At 32.5% G+C, this 19,998-nt stretch overlaps 1 protein-coding gene across 1 annotated transcript in view; it reads right to left on the bottom strand.

The window, feature by feature from the left end:
• Positions 1-19,998, bottom strand: part of CLPX (caseinolytic mitochondrial matrix peptidase chaperone subunit X) — a 48,101-nt gene that overhangs the window by 12,394 nt on the left and 15,709 nt on the right. Inside the window, exons 4-11 of the mRNA XM_074294818.1 lie at positions 14,824-14,978; positions 12,831-12,990; positions 9,750-9,791; positions 7,353-7,529; positions 6,634-6,798; positions 5,716-5,804; positions 3,950-4,114; positions 2,418-2,717 (exon numbers count right to left, since the gene is read on the bottom strand). Coding sequence (XP_074150919.1) covers positions 2,418-2,717; positions 3,950-4,114; positions 5,716-5,804; positions 6,634-6,798; positions 7,353-7,529; positions 9,750-9,791; positions 12,831-12,990; positions 14,824-14,978 — 1,253 coding nt within the window. The remainder of the gene's footprint in view (positions 1-2,417; positions 2,718-3,949; positions 4,115-5,715; positions 5,805-6,633; positions 6,799-7,352; positions 7,530-9,749; positions 9,792-12,830; positions 12,991-14,823; positions 14,979-19,998) is intronic.

The following is a 19,998-nucleotide window of genomic DNA, read 5'->3' as shown; positions in this document are numbered from 1 at the left end:
GACACAGAAAACCAATCCCTCCTACATACTTCTCCCCTTTGCTTTGACACTGCTCTCTTAAAGTTCTTTCTACCTGTCTGATCAATTCTCCATCACCTTTGCTAGATTATCCATTTCTCATCCATCAGTATTGATTCCTTTAGTATCTTCTATCTCTACACTCTTTCTCTTGAAGATTCCTCAACTCCCATGGATTCAGTTATCATCTTTCTATAGATGACCACCATATCTATATATCTAGCCCTAATCTTTCTCCAGCATTCCAGACTCACTTTACCAAGTTCCTGATGAATATCTTTATTACCTCAAACTCATTATCCTTAAAATGGAACTCATCTTTTCCCCTAATTCCACAATTTCTCAATTGCTTTTGATAGTAACAGCATTTTACCAATCACTAGGTTTGCCACCTTGGAGTCATCTTTTCTTTCTCTTTGATATCCACTGAATTTGCCATGGCATCGATTCTACCTCCAAAACATCTCTCACATCTGTCCCTTTCTCTTCCCTCACATGGGAATCTTGCTAAACATCTATTCTACAAGATGATTTAGAAGACAGGTCACTGTAAAAACCTAATCAGTGTCCCTGGTTCTAACAGTTTTCCTTACCAACCTATTCTCCACAGAGCTGTGAAAATAATTTTAAGCAACAGTTCTGACTGCATTGTTGCTTCTAGGATCAAATGCAAATTTCTAACAATACAATATACTTGGGATGGAAAAGGCTATGAAGACTGAATATGGATCAAAACATTAGTATTTTCCCTTTTTTCTTTCTTATGTTTTTTCCCATGGTCTGATTTTTCTTGCACAACTTGACATATGGAAATGTTTAAAAGAATTGCATATTATTTAACCTATATCAGATTACTTGCTGTCTTGGGGAGTGGGGAGGTCAGGAGGGAGGAAGAAAAATTTGGAACATAAAGTACAAAAATGATTGATAAAATACTGAATATTAAAAACATAATACTGCTCAGTGAGGAACATAAAGAAGACAAATTCAAAAGATCCCTCCACATGTATTTTCCATGGGTGGACCTCTTCATAGTATTACCTCTATGCCTGCTCACTCTCCAAATTAACAATGTATATATTTGTGGGATTATGCTCAAGGTTTATGAAAAAAAAATTCTATTGCAAGTTATTTTCAATAAATGTATTTTGAACTAAAAAAAAAAAATTGTCTTAACCCTAAATTTATTCCATGTTACTTATCCCTTTGCATATACCATGCTCCAATCAAACCTGCCTATAAAAGTTGTTCTCTGCAATCAACATTTCAAGTTCTTTGCTTCTACATAAGCTTGTACACTGTCCATAAATGAATTTCTTTCTCATCTCCATCTCTTACAATCCTTGGTTTCCTTCAAATTATTTTAGATACTACCTCCTACATGAATTTTTCCTCACTTCCCCAGTTCTTGGTATGCTCTTTCTCTTAAAATTATCTTGTAATTTGTGTTTTCTTATCTGTGTATCTGCTGTAACTCTATAGTAGAATGTAAGTTCAGATTATTACTACTTAGTTTTGTAGCCCCAGTGCTTACCAAAGCACCTTACAAGAAGGAAGTAACAATGATTTGAACTCCCTCATTTCAAAGAATCATGAAATCAAAGAATCATAAAATGATTTGGCCCACGTCATTAAACAGTCATTCCATTAAAATGTAAAATTCTATTTACCTACTTTATTGCTTAGTAAATTTTTTCTTTCAGAAATAGTATTAAAGTAAACTTCAGCCCAGTTATCAATAAACACAAATTCCAAATGAGAAGCATCTAAAATAAGGAGATTTTACTTTATCAAAGAATTCAAAAGCTCTCTAAAATGTAGCGAATTCCTAGTACTACCTTCAATAATTTCCTCCTGCTGACAAATCATTTAATTTAGCTCTTTAAACAAATAAGTACTATAGTTAATTATTACTCATAAAACCTCCTTTCAAACAAGAACTAAAATAAGCATAAGGAGAAATCAGAACTATAGTTCTTTGGGATGTTATTCTTAAACAAGGAGTCTGTAGTTGTTAACTATTTACCACCTTCTCTCTATAACTATTATTTTTAAAGTAATGGATATATAACCCTATGATGAAAAGCTGACATGCTAGAATTGGCATTTATATTTCCAGAACTGTGATGTGAGTTACGTCTCCATGTTTCTGAATTTTGTTATCGCCATTATCAGTCTATAACAAGGAAGAAGCACATCATTACCTTCATAATTCCAATTGTATGTGCCTTTCACTCAACTTTTTGAATCTCACTTTATTCTACCTTTGGTTATCTATTATAAGTGGGTATTGACAGTAGTGGAAGTGCCTTTATTTTTAATTTGAAAAACTAGTTTAGAGAATTCCATGAGTGAAATTTTAAAATAATGACACTGAATAAGAGGAAAAATTATCAAACCTTGTCCATGCTGAATAACGCCTGGTACTGGGGAACAACTGCATTACGTGGCTCAGTAAGAATCTGTACAAGAGTTTTTTCATCTAGGCTATGCAAGGGAACCACCACGGGTAACCGTCCCACAAACTCTGGAATCATGCCAAATTCAATGAGATCTCTGGCTTCCACATGGCGTAATAAACGATCTTTTTCTTCAATGTCTTGATGGGCATTTGACTCCCCACTTCGGTTGGCAAGATCTGCTGCTGCTGCAGCTCTCCTGCCTTTTCCTAAGTTAGCTGGTGTTCCAAATCCAAGATACTGTCAAAGAAAAAAAATTTGGTCAAGAGAAATTCTAAGAATAAAAAAGTACATATATTCAAAAGGATTCTGTGTTATGGATAAAAATCAAAATGATAAATATTACAGCACAAGAAATGTGTTCATTCCTCTTTGCAGTTATAATTATAGAACTTTCTGACTTTTCTTTTCCAGACAAAATGTACCAGAAAATTGGAAGAGTACTCTTACTTTATATACACTAGTTTAAAAAAAAAAAAAAAAAAGGGGGGGGGGGAAATAGTAATTAGCATCAGAAATTATAAAAAGATCATGATATAAATAAGCACCAACCTATTCACCCATACATGCACAGTACTGCAATAAGGCTGATTAGAAAAGGGGAAAAGTTTTTGAACGACAGAGCAATATGACTGAATGCAAAAAGGTAATCTGTATGAATGATATGAATAAATTAAACCATGAAGAAATAAGGAGATAAAATTTTATATTTGCATGTTGCCTTTAAACTGTAAATTTATTTAAAAAGATAAAGCTTAATAAAATATAATAGCAAAAAAGTATTTTTGCATGTTAATGAGATCTATAACTTTATTCCTGATGTTATTTTTAAAAAGTCTTATTTTAAAGTTTTATTTGAAAAATACTTAAGTTAAAGATAACATTTTTTACAATAAGTATCTATAGAATTAACAAATATGCTTTTTATTATAAAAATACAGAAAAGGCATCAAAAGAAGCCTGGGAGACAGGTATTATTATCCCCATTAACAGATGAGGAAGTGGAGACTGGAATGATGGAACTGAGATCAGTGAGAAAAATCTTGTACTACAAAAATCTTTGAACTACATTGATAACTAAGTGAACTGAAACGGAAATGGATTCAAGATCTATGTTAGTGATAATACTGACAAGATATTACAGGTGACTATATGTGATATGAGGAAGGTCAAAGTGACAAAGATAACTCTGAGGCTGGGAACCTGAGCAATTAAGAAATATGTATATTTTTTAAAAATTTTCCCCAATTACATGTAAAAGCAATTTTTTTATTGTATAAGTACATTCATTTTTTAAAATACTGAGTAAGTCTCTTAACAGAAAATTTGTGAAGTAAGGGTAGATTTTTGGGGGGAGAAAATAATGAGTTCCATTTTGGCCATGCTTAATTAGCAGAGCAAGTTTAATATAAGATCTCATTTTAATAATAATATAAATGATCCTATCTTATTATGTCTTTAGAATAGCTCACCTTCTCATTTTTCCTCCTGCTGATTATTCTGTCTAAACCATTAAAAGCACCAGATGCAACAAACAGTATGTTTGTTGTATCAACTTGTACTGTTTCTCCACGAAGTTTGCGGGAATTCTTTTCTGGAACATTGACTATTGTACCTTCTAAAAGTTTTAACAAACCCTAAAGAAAAAAATGAAAAGTTTATGACACCACATAAAAGTACACTATTGAACAGCAAAAAAAAAAAAAAAAAAAATACTGAAATTGCTTTTCTCAAAGAGAAAAAGCAGAGAGATGATAAACAAAATTCCCAACTTTCACATAACAAAAAAGTAAAATTTAGATAATATTCTATTGTTAATTTCTTCTGAAGTTATTACAAGACCCTGTTATTACTCAGGAAATCACCAATCTGAATTTCTTGGCCTATGTGATTAGGTTCTTCAAAATTCATTATTACTATTACCAAAGAGAGTAGGTAGCTCTTTAAAAGTAAATACTTTTTAAAAAGTGGAATCTCTCTTTACACCTCAGACTAGGAAACAGAAGCTACTTACTCAACCCAGAATTTATAAAGTATCTGAAGTGCTTACAGCCTCTAAACCTTTCCCCAGTTCAAGAAAAGGGGGTACTTTATAATTAAGTAGTTTTTTTTAACTTAAGAATTCTGTTCAAAGCAATAATCAATTATGATTCCAGAAGACTGAAGATTAGAATGTCACCCACCTCTTGTTAAAAAAATGATACACTAATATGCAGAATGAGATAGACATTTTTAGACATGAACAACATGGGAATTTCTGCTTGTCTATGTGTTTTATTACAAGGATTTTGTTTTTATTTTTTTCTTCCAGAGAAAGAAAATTTCAAATGTCCTTTAATTATTTTCAAAGGGCCTCTATTTTCAAAATATTGGCTAGATGAAAGAAATAAATGATGCTATATTTTAACAATGTTTTAATCATAAGAACAAAAATGTAATTCACCTACATTAAAATTTCAGACTAGTCTTATTAAAAATTGAATGCTAGAAAAATATCTATTTTATATTTTCATTATTTATGCATTTCTGCTGTTTATTCCTTTACTAAAATCATAAACTGAATAAATTGGTTATTATAACAAAGATGATGTAGGAAACAGAATTGGGCAGCTAGGTGGCACAGTGGATAGAGCACCAGCCTTGAATTCAGGAGGATCCGAGTTCAAATCTGATTTCAGACACTTAGCAGTTCCTAGCTGTGTGACCCTTGACAAGTCACTTGGACAAACAGTTTAACTTTGTTGGGGCTCAATGTCCTTTCTCATATGAGAAAATTGTATTAAAGAATTTCTAAGACCCTTTCCCCCTGGAATTTTTTAAGACACCATACACAACTCTTAAAAATTAATGAAACTATTTAAAGCATCTCTAAGCATAAGGGGAAAAGAAACAAAGACAAATTTATTCATGAGTAAACATAATAATCAGAACATTCTCTTTAAGAAATATTTGTGAGAAAGTCTTTTTTCAAATGCCACTGAAGCTTAATTTAAGGGCTCTGGAAAAATGACGCTGAAAACAAAATGTGGACTTTTTATCTTTTGAAATAATATGATAAATAAAAGCACTCAGAAATAACTTTTTATAAACTCTGGGATTTTGATGACACAAAGTTTACTGTGGAGATAGTATGAATAATATGGACTCTAATTTAATGTCAAACCAAACGTACAATATCTAGGAAGTTGATGTATTCCCTCCTTTTTAGTAGGCTTGAACAAAATATTCAACTGCTTACTTGCTGAACGCCTTCTCCACCTACATCCCGTAACTGATGAATGCCTGGCACACTGCCAATCTTATCTACTTCATCCAGAAAGACAATTCCTATAATTTAAGGAGGATTCTATTTATAATATGAATTACATACAACAACCTTATCTTTAAAATATTTAGTAGCAAAAGTAAATTTAAAAATTGTTACACAACATATGCATTTGTTTCCCATGATACAAACATACTTGCTTATCCCATTTGTCTTTTTTCATGTGCTATTATGATTTACACAGTTTACTAAGATGTAATATCACTGTACCCTATTGACGTTTCCTCCTAGGAATGTACTTCATGCTGGAGATCTCCAGTTCTTTTTCCTGAGAAGTATCTTTAAAAAGACCCTTTCTTACTTCTAGGGGGATTGTCTACAGAGAAATGGAGGTGGGGGAGGCAGGAGTAATCTGCTTGTTGTATCTGTCTTTAAGGCTGGAAGCAGGAAGTATGGTGATGGAGGAAAAAAGGGCCATGAAGCAGCATGTTCATACAGGCTCTTGTACAAAAGGTTATTTCTATTTCTTCTTTGTCTCTAATTAGAATAAAAATCTACAAATCAGCCAATGAACATTTATGCCTTTAAATTACTATTCACTTTAGCTCTATGACACTGGCATGGATGTTAGTGGCAGACAAATAATGAGTAGGGACTCCTGGGTGACTGGGTCTTCTGGCCTCCCTGTGTGTCACCTTACCAAATTCCTTTTAGGGCAGACTTCTATGCAGTGCACTAAATATAGTGGAGTATGTGACAAATACGCACTTCTTAACACGTAAGAGGACTTTATTTCTCAACCCAGCATTCTAATACCCCAACACAATTACTTCAGCAACTTTATTTCTATATGGTGTCAATTGGGGGACATGAAAAAATCTAGAGACATACCTTGTTGTGCTTTTTCTACATTATAATTGGCATCCTGTAGCAATTTGGCAATCACAGATTCAATATCTTCACCTACATATCCCGCTTGAGTCAAGGTAGTGCAGTCACAGATAGCAAAAGGTACATCAAGGCATTTAGCTAGAGTTTGGGCCAGCAACGTTTTACCTACAAATAGAAACAATAACCAAGGGTTCTGCAGGGCCTGTCAGCCGTGCTTTGGAAGTACCACAAAACTAAAAACTGAATTCAGGCTTGAATATAGTCATTATGCTGCTTCTCCAGCCTTAGTCTGTGAGCTCTCTGAGGGCAATTCCTGTCTCTAGCCTCTTTGTTTTTATTTCCAGGGCTTAGACCAGTACACACAGCAGCTTTGTAAATGCCAATGATTGAGAGCACTTATCAAATCACTGAGGCAGGTGGTCCTGCTGCTGAAATCCCAAACTCTTCTCCAATCTCTTTCCTACCTCCTTTATTCCTCAGATTCAGGGTGTTTTATAAATCACCTTACAAAAGGGCCTACACTTTTGTGCTAACTTGTAAAGGAGCAACATCAAGCAACATGAAGCTTATGAAGAGTTAATAACTTATGATAAGACTGAACTTTGGGACTTCCAAAAAACCACAGTCCTATAATAAATGGTGTTGAAAAATCCTAAACCAACCTTTTCTATATAATAGCAATGTTTTTTCAAAAAGCAGGAAATATTTACATTATTTACCTGACCCAGTTGGTCCCAGCAGCAAAATATTACTTTTTTCAAGCTTAATGTCATCATGGGCAGAATCCAGGACTTCACCTCCCCTTTTCTCCTGAGGTATTTGTTGATTCACTTGCTGCTGCATGGATGCTCCTAGAGCATTGCCATGTGGACTAATTCCAGCAATCTGGAGCAATTCTGAAAATTGAAATATTGAAAATACCAAAGACAATTTCACTTAAATTGTTACACACACATTCACACCCACCCATCTAAAGTCAAATACCTTATATTTTACCTAACATGCAGCAATGCTTTGTGCAACATCAAGACAGCACAGCTAATGCTACAAAACTTTTTTTAGAAAGCACTTTAGAAGCACTTGAATTTGGCTATCATACCTATTAAATGGTGAAGTAAAAAACTAAAAAACTAAAATACACAAATAAATGGCCTTGCACAAAGAGCACAGAGCTTCAGGTTTAGAGGTCCTATATATGGGATAAGATCCTCATTCAATGTTGCAGATCAGTATTCTCCACAAACCAACTATCATATAATTTGTCTGAGTCCCTGAAGATTCAGAGTCATACAGACACTATTTGTCCAAGGCAAGATAGAAACCAGACAGATCTTTCTGACTTTGTAGCTGGTTCCTTGATTACTGTCAGCCACACAGTTCTGCAAATGACCATGCATATATGCCATCTAAACCCATCATAGCTCCCTCTCCTCATCTGTAAAAGCAAAATAATGCCTATTCTACCTATTTTAATACTAAATGAGATAGATTTGGAATGGAAACACTTTGAAAAGTAAAATGTGCTGGTAAGATATTTTGGGAGCTAAGATGACTAAAAACATGATGTAATCAGAAAGAATATTGTAGCTAAAATCAAAACATTTGAGTTCTAATCCCAGCTTTATAGCTAAACTACTTGTGTAACCCTGAATTAAGTGAATTAATTTTTCTAGATTTCAGTTTTTCCATCTGTAAAATGAAAGGTTAGGAAAAGGTGAATTTTTAAGCTCCTTTCTGATAACAATAACAACTAACATTTACACACTAACTTACAAATCACTTTGTATCCATTACTTTATTTGGTCCTTACAACAGACTTGTGAAGTAGATGGGATAAATATTATCAATTTTTTAGATGAGGAATCTGCGTCATAGTTATTACTGACAGAGCTAGATTTGAACTTTAGCTACCAGACTCTAACATCTAGCAGTTTTTTCCAGACAGAAGGTGTAGTGACTATTAGGTAAAAAAAATTAGGAGCCATAGATCTAGAGCAAAAGTAAAGTCAAAACAATGATAAGGATCTAATAAAATTATACTTATCCTATTAAATATCAAGTCTTACATATGGAGTTCCAAAAAAAAATCAACTTTTCAAAAAAGAAAAAAAAAAATCAGCTTCTCAAGTAAGGATGGAAAAAACTTATTCTAGACATGTGGAAAAGAGCTAAGTTTTGATCAAAATGAGTCAACTGCCATTTATATGGCAGTTAAAAAGTCTAATGTTTAAGGCTGCATTAACATAGGCAATAGAGCATTCAGAACAAGGTAGGCCATAATCTCACCATACTAACTCTTCTAATCAAACTACTCAAGAAGAATGCTTACTTCTAGAAGTAACATTTTAGAAAGAACAATGACAACTTGGGGAAAGAAGAGTGACTAGAATGAGGAAACATGAAAATGGACAAGTCACATAATCTCTTTGGCCCTTGGTTCCTAATATCTAAAATGGGGATAAAAACCTCAATGGCGTTACTATGAGATCATGTGACAATGAATAAAAATAGTTTTGTACATCTTAAAAATCCAATAGTAGATATTTAATGTTTACTGAATAGAAGTTGATTGGAGGGGTCACTATTAATTTCCAAAGTGCCCTTAAACAGAATGCTTTACAAATATATTAAAGAAAATAGAAATGACAAAAATTAACTATAAGATAACTGGCCCCACAGTGCTCTTTTATCATTATTAATAGTTAAGACTAATATAACATAATAATAGTTAAGATTAATAGTTATTATCTGTAAGCTAGTAATTTTATTTTTTATAACCTGACAAATAGGAAATCCACAAACTTCAAAAATAAAGTTATTAATATACAATGACATAATCATTAACATAGAAATACTACAGAACATTATTCTGCAGGCTAATAAGGATCACAATAGAAATGACCTAAGAACACCAGACACAGTAAACTACACAAAATAAAGCTGAAAAAACTCCGAGACTTTTAGATTTCATACATGTTTAGATAAACATATTTAGAAGGCAATGTTTTCCCAATGATATACATGCAAACGGACACAACCCTATCATTACTATTGAGATATCTGACTAAAGCAAAATTTAAAAGGAATAAATTACAAAGGCCTGAGGAATCACTTACTTGTAAATCTGTACTCATCCTCCCGTCTTCTTATTTCTAATTCTAAAAGAGAAATAAAACAGCCAAATAATCACTGTTACATGTGGTCCCTTGTTAGGTATAAAAACAGACCCGTTGCTTTTGTGGGGACCCCCAGAGAAATTCCCTGACCAGGACTTTAAGTTCTGGACATAAGAGTTAGTGATCCTAGTGAAATTGGCAAACAAACAAAAAACAACTACTAATCAGTTGATTTTTTTCCCTAGTGTGTAACCTCAAAAAAAATTTGTTCCACTGATGTAATTTGGTAAACTTTGCATTTGTTGATTCTTAAACTTTTGATCTGATACTTTGGATCTGTCAGTTATTAAGAACTGCATTTCTATCCTTGTAACATCTCTCACATGTACCCCCTTTTCTCCTGTGATTCTAAAACTTGGTACAGACACTCTCACTGCCTCCCTAGATTATTGCACTAACCTGCTACCTGGTCTCCCTGCCTCGGGTCTTTACACACTCAACTGTCATACTGATCATCCTTAAATTCAAGTCTGACCATGTCACCCCACCACCTCCATTCAATAAACTCCATTCAATTGGTTCTCTATGTCCTCAAAGGATCAAACATTAAATTTGGCTTTTACAGCCTTTCATAAGCTTAACCCTTTCTACCTTTCTGTACTTCTTATACCTTACTCACCCCCATGCACTCTGTGATCTGGTAACACTGTTACTGTTCCTGATACATGATACTCACTCTGCCATGCAAGAGGCATTCTCACTAGCTCTCTCAGGCCAGAAACACTCTCCACATCTTACCTTCCATCAAATCTTAGCTAAAGTGCCCCTTTCTACAAGAAACCATTCCCAGCCCTCCTTAATGCCTTAATGCCTTCTCTATGGTCTCATAGAGAAGCCTTAATGCCTTCTCTATGAGACCATTCTCACTTATCCTGCATGTAGCTTGTTTATACATAGCTGCTTGCATGCTACCTCCCATATTATAGCATGAGCTCCTTGAGGGCAGGTAATTTGGTTTTCTTTTGTATCCCCAGAACTTAGCATACAATAATTGTTCAATAAATGTTCTCTGATAAAAATATTATATATTTGCTTTTCAAGGTAATGTAAGAAAAAAAGAGAGGAAGAAAAAGAGAGAAAAACCTACCTCCTTGCCTCTTCTGACTATATTAAAAGAAAAACTGCTTATTTGTAAAATTTCTTTCAAGTTTTTACCTTCAAAAAATTTAAATGCTTTATTTTTAAATTTTTCATGACAAAATATGTAAGACAGGTCAATTAGTCTTTCAGGTCATATACAAAGATCAGTATAAAAACAACTAGAAAACAACTTTTACAGAAACAGAGCAAAAACAAATGACTGTAGGGAGTTACTGAATGTATACTGTTTGAACAATTATTACCCAAATGAAATCTGTGGATTAACGGAATACTAATCATAATGCCAATGGACTGTTTCACAGAATCAGAAAAGGGATGACAAAATATTTGGAATAAGAGAATATTAGGGGAAATTATTATTATATATTATATGATAATGTCATAATATATTTAATTATATTATTAAAATTATCAGGAAAAATTGATGAAATAGATTAACTAATCCTGAATTAATATCAAATATTTATAAACAAACTAATTTTTACCAAATCTTGCAAAAACACTGGGAAAGAAAAAATTTTCCAATAAAATTCTAAAACTAGATAGTAGTATAATAGAAAATAGCGTCACACTTACATGATATAACCTATTTTCTTTAAAAAAGAGAGAAACAATGAACTATTATACCTATTACAATTGCAGAGAGGCAGAAAATTCTTAGCTATGCCTCAAACAGAAGAAATTATAGGGGGCAAAAACACAGATGACTTTTATATATGAGATTTTCTACAATAGAAAGCAATGTGCATACAAAATAAAAAGGAAAGAGATTGAGAAAAGGTCCTTGGGGACAGAGACTATATAACTGTTGTCATAGGACCTAATTCACTACTTATTATACATTTGGAAGTTTAATAAATGTTTATTAAGATGCCATGTAAATTTAATCTATTGTACTACACATAACATATAAAAACAACAAAAAAAGAAACAAAAAAGATGAAGTGATGCAAAACAAACAAAAAGACAGAGGCAAAAACATGACTATAACTATGTGAATAATAACAGGAACAAAAATCTGAAAAGACCCACAAAATAAAAACTTCATAGAGAACATGAAAAAAGGATATTCGTTACCATTAATAAAATTAAATAAAATACTGTCTTTAAACAAACTATAAATCATAAAAATTTGTTTGATGTACCATCTTTTAAAATTGCTATTATTGTATGCTGAGTTTGTGGAGGGTTACAGTTTGATAATTTTTTAAAAATCTTATTTAGGGGCAGCTAGGTGGAGGAAGTGATTAGAGCACCAGCCCTGAAGTCAGGAGGACCTGAGTTCAACTCTGATCTCAAGTCTGATTAGGAAGTTAACACACTTCCTAGCTATGTGACCCTAGGCAAGTCACTTACCCCCAAATACCTCCTAAACAACAACAAAAAAAACTTATTTAAAAAATTAGAATGATAAAAGTGTCAAAAGCACTGCAAATATTTATATTTTTAAAAGATGCAAAAGTTAAATTACAGGATAGATGAAAACACTAGTTTTAACTAAAATACAGAACTCGTTGGCAGTATATTCAAGATGTAGCTTCATTTAATCAGTTACATATTGGGTCTCCGTAAGTCATCCTCAGATGCTATATCCATAAAAACTTAATAAAAAGTTTTAACAGTCACTATCTTCTGCTACTTAAAATTACTATATTAAACTTTTTTTTTACTGCCACAGTCCATAATATATCAAGATGATAGCTTAATGAGGAATCATAAGCTACCATTTGCAGTAATAACTGAGTGAACCATGGATGCAAATTTTTCCAAAATAAGTTGGAACTAGCTGTCATAAAGGTGAATTTCAAAAAACTTCTATCCCTTTAAAGCAAAAGCACTTAAAAAAGATAAAAGAAAAAATCAGTTACTATCTTCTAAATATAGTGAAATTAAATTACAAAAATTACCAATAACACTAACCTCTAGGAGTTAATGATGTCTGCTTTTCAACTTCTGCCTGCTGCCTCAAGTTGGCTGGGATATTATTATAAATTCTCTTATAATGATTGTAGACAGCAACTGAAAGCACCTTCTTGGCAAATGACTGACCAACAACATATTTGTCGAGGTAGTTATAAATCTGGGGAGGAGAAATGATTAGAAATGAAAAAATGATCAAAATTTAACGAAGGCAAAGCATAAATGTAAAGTATCAAGAATATTTTACTTAAAATAAATCTAAACTAAAATGCTAAGAAATGAAATTGAGTAGAAGTGATGTATTTTGTGTTTATATTTTTAGCAGACTTCAGAGCCTGGCACAGAATGATGCTGACTAAGCTGTAATTCAGAGGCACAAAATTCTTAGTGAAGAGCTCAACTTTTGTTTTTAAAAGTACATCGTGGGGCAGCTAGGTGTTGCAGTGGATAGAGCACTAGCCTTGAATTCAGGAGGACCAGAGTTCAAATCTGGTCTCAGACACTTTCTAGCTGTGTGACCCTGAGCAAGTCACTTAACTCAAGCCTCAAAAAAAAAAAAAAAAAAGTACATTGTACTTTTACTACTTATTTTTGTCAATGTTTAGTACAGGAAACAAAAATAACAATACAAACAAAAACATTTAATGACACAACATAAATGAGTATAAAAAAGGTTTTTAGACTTTTAATTAGACTTTTTCCAACTTAATCATATCAACTCTTTTCTTACCTTCTTCAAAAGTATACAGACAAGACTAGAACCAAGGTTTACGTTTTCATAAAAAGGAATTTTATAACTATCAAAAAAATTACCATTAACATATATATAATAAGAGACATTTAGAATTTGACAGATATGAAGAAAAACTTAGCTAGATGTTATGATTCTGTGGAATGACAATAGTATGATTCACGTCTATTTTCATACCAATAATTTAGGGCATAGAGGCAAATTTCTTCAGCCTTTTGAGCAGTACTATACCTTTAAAAATGATCATCTATATATTTTCTGAAGTTTCATTTGAAAACAAATGTCTAGATTACATATACATTAGGCACAAGATAATCTAAGGCTATTTTTTCCTATTTTGTTATTTTACATGGACAGTTCAAGTTTACAATATGCATTTAATACAATTCTTTTCTATATTTCATACACATAATCACAACTAGAAATCCAGAAAATATGTTAGGACATAACTGAATAGGGGACTCTCTATGCCCACTAATGAAAACTGCTAAAGGGGGGAAGATAAAAAAGGGGAGAGGATGTAGAAGGGGAAGAATACTAAGAAAACAAGCTACAAATGAAATGGAATACTCTGGTAGAAAGAAGAAAGGGAGATTTCTCAGCAGGATGCTGCCCACATAAGATCTGGGCAGGAGATACCCAGTCAATGAGAAGGGCTTTAAGCTCTCCATGAAAGAGCCAGGTCATTCCATGGCCAAAACCACCTATAAAACTACAAGAAAATAAAGTGGAACACCAGGTTGCCTGAGCACTTAGATCAACAAGTAATTCCAGTACATAGTTTAAAATGAAGATTTGTAGACATGTGAAAAATAATATTTCATTCACACTGTTTCAAAAGAGAAGAACCATAGTATCCTAGGATACTTAGGTACAACAGGCTAAAATCATGCAAACAATCATAGCTGCTGCTCATTAAGGATCATGTAACTTATTTTTGATATACAGCTACTTTAATAATCATTTGAATACTTTTTTAAATTGGTATTTTAAAATAAAAAGAAAAAACACTCAAATTATAACAAATGAATGTCGCTCTGATATGATCACAAAAAGCAATTAATTTCTCTATTTAAACATTAAATATCTACAATAATTCAGATCACTATGCCAAGGTTTTGAGGCTTATCTATGTTTTATCATTATTAAAGATTAGAATTCACTATGGACTTAGAATTTATTGGGGGGGATGGAATATTTTAAGGAAAGAATGCTTACAAAAGATTAAACTAAGACCTATACCTTTTTGGGGGGAGGAGGTGGTTTCTGTTGGAATGCCAATTTTACAGCTTCTGCTGCTGATTCAGGCTCTTTAATTATGCTTTTCTTTGAGTCGGCTTCAGATAGCACAACAAAAAAATGATGACATTTTTCACACTTCACAAATCGGGTGGAAGCTGTGAAAGAAAAAAGGTGAACAGGGGCAAATAAAAGAGAAATTATTCAAGTAACAATTATTTTATCTTATGGACTTAATATAAATGAAAGCTGTACCCCTGAGCAAGAGTACACTGATAGCCCACTTTCTAGCAGCAAAAAGGCCTAGAATTATTAGTTCAAAATAACATACTAAATGAACTATAAAAATAGATGGGTTTAGTAAATATGAAACTACATTAAAGCTCTGCAAATCTTTTCTCCAAGAATCATGTTAGGTTAAATTAATATAATCACTTAAGAGAAATCAAATAGAAGACAGATTTGTGCTTGAATAATATAACACATTGTGGCGGTGGTAATTGGTAAAAAGCTGAAAATAAGTCTCTAGGACCAGGCATTTTGACAAATAACAAACTACAACTCTGCAGGTGCTGTTGAAATTCTGAAGCTGTCAAATTTCGAAAGTAGAAAAATACAGATAAAGCTCATTTCACCTGTAAAAATGCAAAAGGTATATATGTAATTTAGGAAGTCAAATGAACACTTATAAATCATCTAACTTTAAATAATCACAATTATTTCACTGTTTAATTACTAAAGTTCTTATTATTTTGACCTAAAATCACTTTGCATACACGAGGGAGAACTCATGAAATAAAATAACTAGAGTAACAAGAAAAAATATGAATGTAAATACCAAATATGAATAAGAAAATATGATATCTAGGCTAATATCTAAATATTTAATTTGTATGTATGTGATTAAAAAAAAAAAATCAAGCTTTACAATCCAACAAAGACAAACCTGGAAGGCTAGAAAAGATTTCTTAGTTCTAAACTATAAGCCATTTATATACAGTACTCTGTATATAAGGCAATATATACTTCTGTGGGCTACAGTACTTTGGGAAGACAAAAATCACCTGACAAATTATGTTCATAATAAAGGAAAACAGGATCAATCTAAAACAATAACTAAATTAATATCTGTCCACATGATTTTAGAATGTATTCAGAAGCCCACATAATTTTATCTCTTTCCTTGCCCTCCTCTTTCTCCACTCAACTGTTGTTTTGGTAGCTTAGGGCCTAAAGTTCACCAATGTCACTGGAACTTGGACAATCAACAATTTTACTCTGTCTTTGTATAACATGTAACAATTTCCAAGACTGACCAAACTACAAGGAATTGTTCTTTTGGGGAAGCTATAAAAACACAAACTTCAAGTAATATCTATATTGCTTATTTTGTGAAAACTACAAATATTCACCTAAATACTCACATAGTAATTCAAAGGAAAAATATGCATTACAACAAATATTTGTTTTCTAAATTTGAAAGCTTTAAGCTTTCAAATTTAGAAAACAAATGTTTGTTGTAATGCAATTGATTTGTTTCCATTCTTAGATTCAAGATAATTTTCAAAATTTTTTATAAAATTTATTTAATAATTTTAAATGGCAAATTAGAAAAATGGATTATTCATCAATTTTTAAAAACCCAAGGTAAGAACACAGTAAGCATTTAATAAAAGAAAGCCAACCAAATTTGTATAATACTTTGCACATAATCCTTTTCCAAATTTCTAATTGCTTTCCCAAAGGGCAGATTGTAATGAAGCATTTACAATGGGTTATAAGTAATCAATGTCAAAAACTAAAAACTTCTGGAGTTTCTCCTACTTTTAGATGTGACCAAAAAATCTTGCCTGCTCAAGAATACAAGCGTAAACTATCCCTACTATCCCTCCCTTTGGAAAACTAGGTCAAAGGGCAAGCATTGCCAGTATGACACAACTCTTGTTTACTGTCAAGCGATTATTTGATTTTTACCTTAACCAGAATTTGACACTGAGCTGGATTTTAAAATATATTCACACATTACAGAGAAAGAACAGATTTTGTAGGTTTCACTTGGATCTGTTTTCCTAGTACCCCATTACCAAGTTACACATCACAGAACTAAATCCTTGAAATTTTACATATCAAAATGAAATTTTTTTTGTTTAATTCCCACAATACTTAAAGGGTAGTAAAGTTTTAACATTTCATAAATATTTGTATTTATTAAAATCTTGAATTAGAAATTCAAAGATTTTGTAAAATTTCCTTGAAATGATTTCCTATTTTTCTTATATAAGAATATGCATCTCTATGAAAACCTCAAATTTCTTGCCTATTCAGAAGCCCTTCTTTCTCTAAAAACCAATGATCATCAAAGACAGAATAAGACTGCATGCACATGCTTGTCAGATTCCCAATAGTTATGACCTTGCTTTCAAAGCAAAACCAAAAGTTTCAAAAGAAAGAAAAAGAGGAAGAGAGGGAGAGAGGAAGGGAGGAAGGGAGGAAGGATATAGGAAAAGGGTGAAGAACTTATAGATCCTAAAGAAAATCAAGCCCATAAGGCCTCAGTTTCGGCTTCTCCGGAGTCAAGTGATTTTAGATAAGGCCTCACTACATCCCATTGTCCAACATGACAGAAGAAGCTGTATATCAACTTGTCTATACTACATTCCACTGACCAACTAGGGGAATAGTAGACTTATGTGACCAATCACAACATAGAGAATGGGATTTTGGAAGTTTTTGTCTGAAATGTATAAAAGCTGTGAGCATTTTCAAAGCTCTGTATCTCCTGCCTGTGAATTTTGCTCAAAGACCAGGATGGGGTCCACTTCTTGAGATTCTAATAATGCTTTCTATGAGTGATCTCTGAGTAGTCAATTTGGGTAGGTCTTTTTTTGTCCCATAACAGTAGAAAGAGAGGGAAGGAGGAAGGGAGGGAGGAAGGAAGGAAGAAAAGAAAGAAGAAAAGAAAGAAGAGAGAAAGAGAGAAAGAGAAAAAGAAAGAAGAGAGAAAGAGAAAAAGAAAGAGAGAGAGAAAGAGAGGAAGGAAGGAAGGAAGGAAGGAAGGAAGGAAGGAAGGAAGGAAGGAAGGAAGGAAGGAAGAAGAAAACGAAAGAAAGGCAGACTCAGGATGTTACACCTTGGTTTCACCCTCCATGAAATTATTTTATAAAAAACCCTTAGAATCCAGGGATTTTATTATCCATTTTCAATAGATTCAATAGAGCAATGTCTTGCAGGGAGCGGGGAGCAGACAGCAGGCATTTAACAAAATGAATTGACCTGAATCAAAAAAGTACTAACTCAACAGGTCATCTTCTGGGTTAAATTAGAAAGACAACTTTAAAACTACTGAAAAGTGTATTCCTTTTCCAAAGAGGACAGTCATCTTTTAACTTTTTGGATCAAGAATTTTGAGAGATCCTGAAGAAACAAGATGCTGTCTATTTCTGGAAAGAAAGGTGACAGATTCCAGGTACAGACAGAAATCCTTATTTTTAGACATGGTCAATGATAAATTTATTTGGATTGACTAAGCATATCTGTTAAAAGGATTGCTTTTCTTTCTTTTTTCACCAGATGAAAAGAAAAGATAGGAACGGAAAATAAAATATCTTTTGAGGGAATAATACAAAATAATTATTTCTTTAATTCAGAGGACTGAAATTTCTAGTAGTTAAACAATTTAAAAAGAATTCTAAAATTCAAGTTTTTGCAGAGACTTTTAAAAAATAGTTAATAGATTTCTATGATAATTAGAGAATACTTAGAAATTTAAACAACATTCTACATAACTGAAACAGCTACATACTTTATTAGTCATACATTGAAAGTACAAATTTTATGTATTAAATATTCTTTATTTTAACTCAATTTCCCTTTCTGTGTTTCCATGCAGTTGCCCATTCCTATATTATCTTATTTCCAATTTAGAATAATGATGTGAGGCATTATGGATTCATTCACAGGCATGAGTTTTAGACATCTTTCAAAGCTGTGAAAGTTAACAATTGTACTAGGTCTATTATTAACCAAATTCAGTCTAACTGGTAGAGATGTAAAGGGGGCTAGTTTTGAGCAAGGGATTCTTCTGGCAATTATTTACTCTCATTCTTTAAAGCCAGCCACTCACAAAATACCAGTTCTTCCTTTGAAGAAGGGTAAATACATATCCATGGAATACATTTTGTTTAAATAATATGTAACTAAACAGTAACTTTTTAAGTGATGGTAAATTCTATAGGACTTAACAAAAATAAATAGCTGCCATTTGGAAGGAGAGTAGATTGAAACGTCCAGAATCCAATTTTTAAAAATTCAAGGAAAAATCTAGGAATAGTTTTTTTGAACATCTAATTTAATATTCACTATCCATTCATTTGTACAAATTTCTTTTTTAAAAATAAAGTTATTTGCTAGGTCTGTAAGGTTTAGAAATTTGTCTTAAAGTTCATGTTAAACCACAAAACTAAAAAACTATAGACTACTGAAACTGAATAATCTAATAATCTTATTTTTAATTCACTCATACTGATTTTCTATGTCTTTTCAGGGCATAACAATATACATCTAAAATCATAAGTGGAAGAAAACTCTTGTTACACTCATTCACTCATCTCAAAAGCAAAAACTTCTTATACTGATCTAAAAAAGAAAAATTATGTAAGATTAGTTCTAGAAGTCCTCTAAATGATCTTAGAGATCATCTAAACTTCTCCCATCTCACTATCCTGGTGAAGAGACTAAGTAAATTACCCATGGGCACAGATGAAGAGTATGACTTTTAACTCCATTCTATGCTGACATCACACTACCTTAAAAAATGAATTGTGAGTCTCTTTTCCTTCATGGGTTTAGGAAAAGGGAGCATCAATGCATAGGTGGAGGTTTTTTAATTACCTGTGTTTTTTTGAGATTGTAAAACTATAATGTATATAATAATTTTTTTTTTCTTTAAGTGAGAATTTTATGCTTTTAAATGTCTCAAAATGCAAGTTGAACTAACTGCAAAAGTGAATGCTGGAACTAGGTATATTTCAACAGGGTGTGGTGGGTGGGATTCTAATAAGGTCAGATTCAAAAGCTTGACAAGCCTGCCCTTCAACCTTCTTATACCTGGAACAATTAAAAGGAGAAGGTGGTTCAGAGGGTGGTGCCATCTGAATCACTTTTTGAATCACTGCCATT

Source organism: Sminthopsis crassicaudata, chromosome 2 (assembly GCF_048593235.1).
Source record: "Sminthopsis crassicaudata isolate SCR6 chromosome 2, ASM4859323v1, whole genome shotgun sequence".
In the NCBI taxonomy this organism is placed as follows: domain Eukaryota; kingdom Metazoa; phylum Chordata; class Mammalia; order Dasyuromorphia; family Dasyuridae; genus Sminthopsis; species Sminthopsis crassicaudata.
Note: the sequence above shows the minus strand (reverse complement) of the source record. Positions and strands in the feature narration are given on the sequence as shown.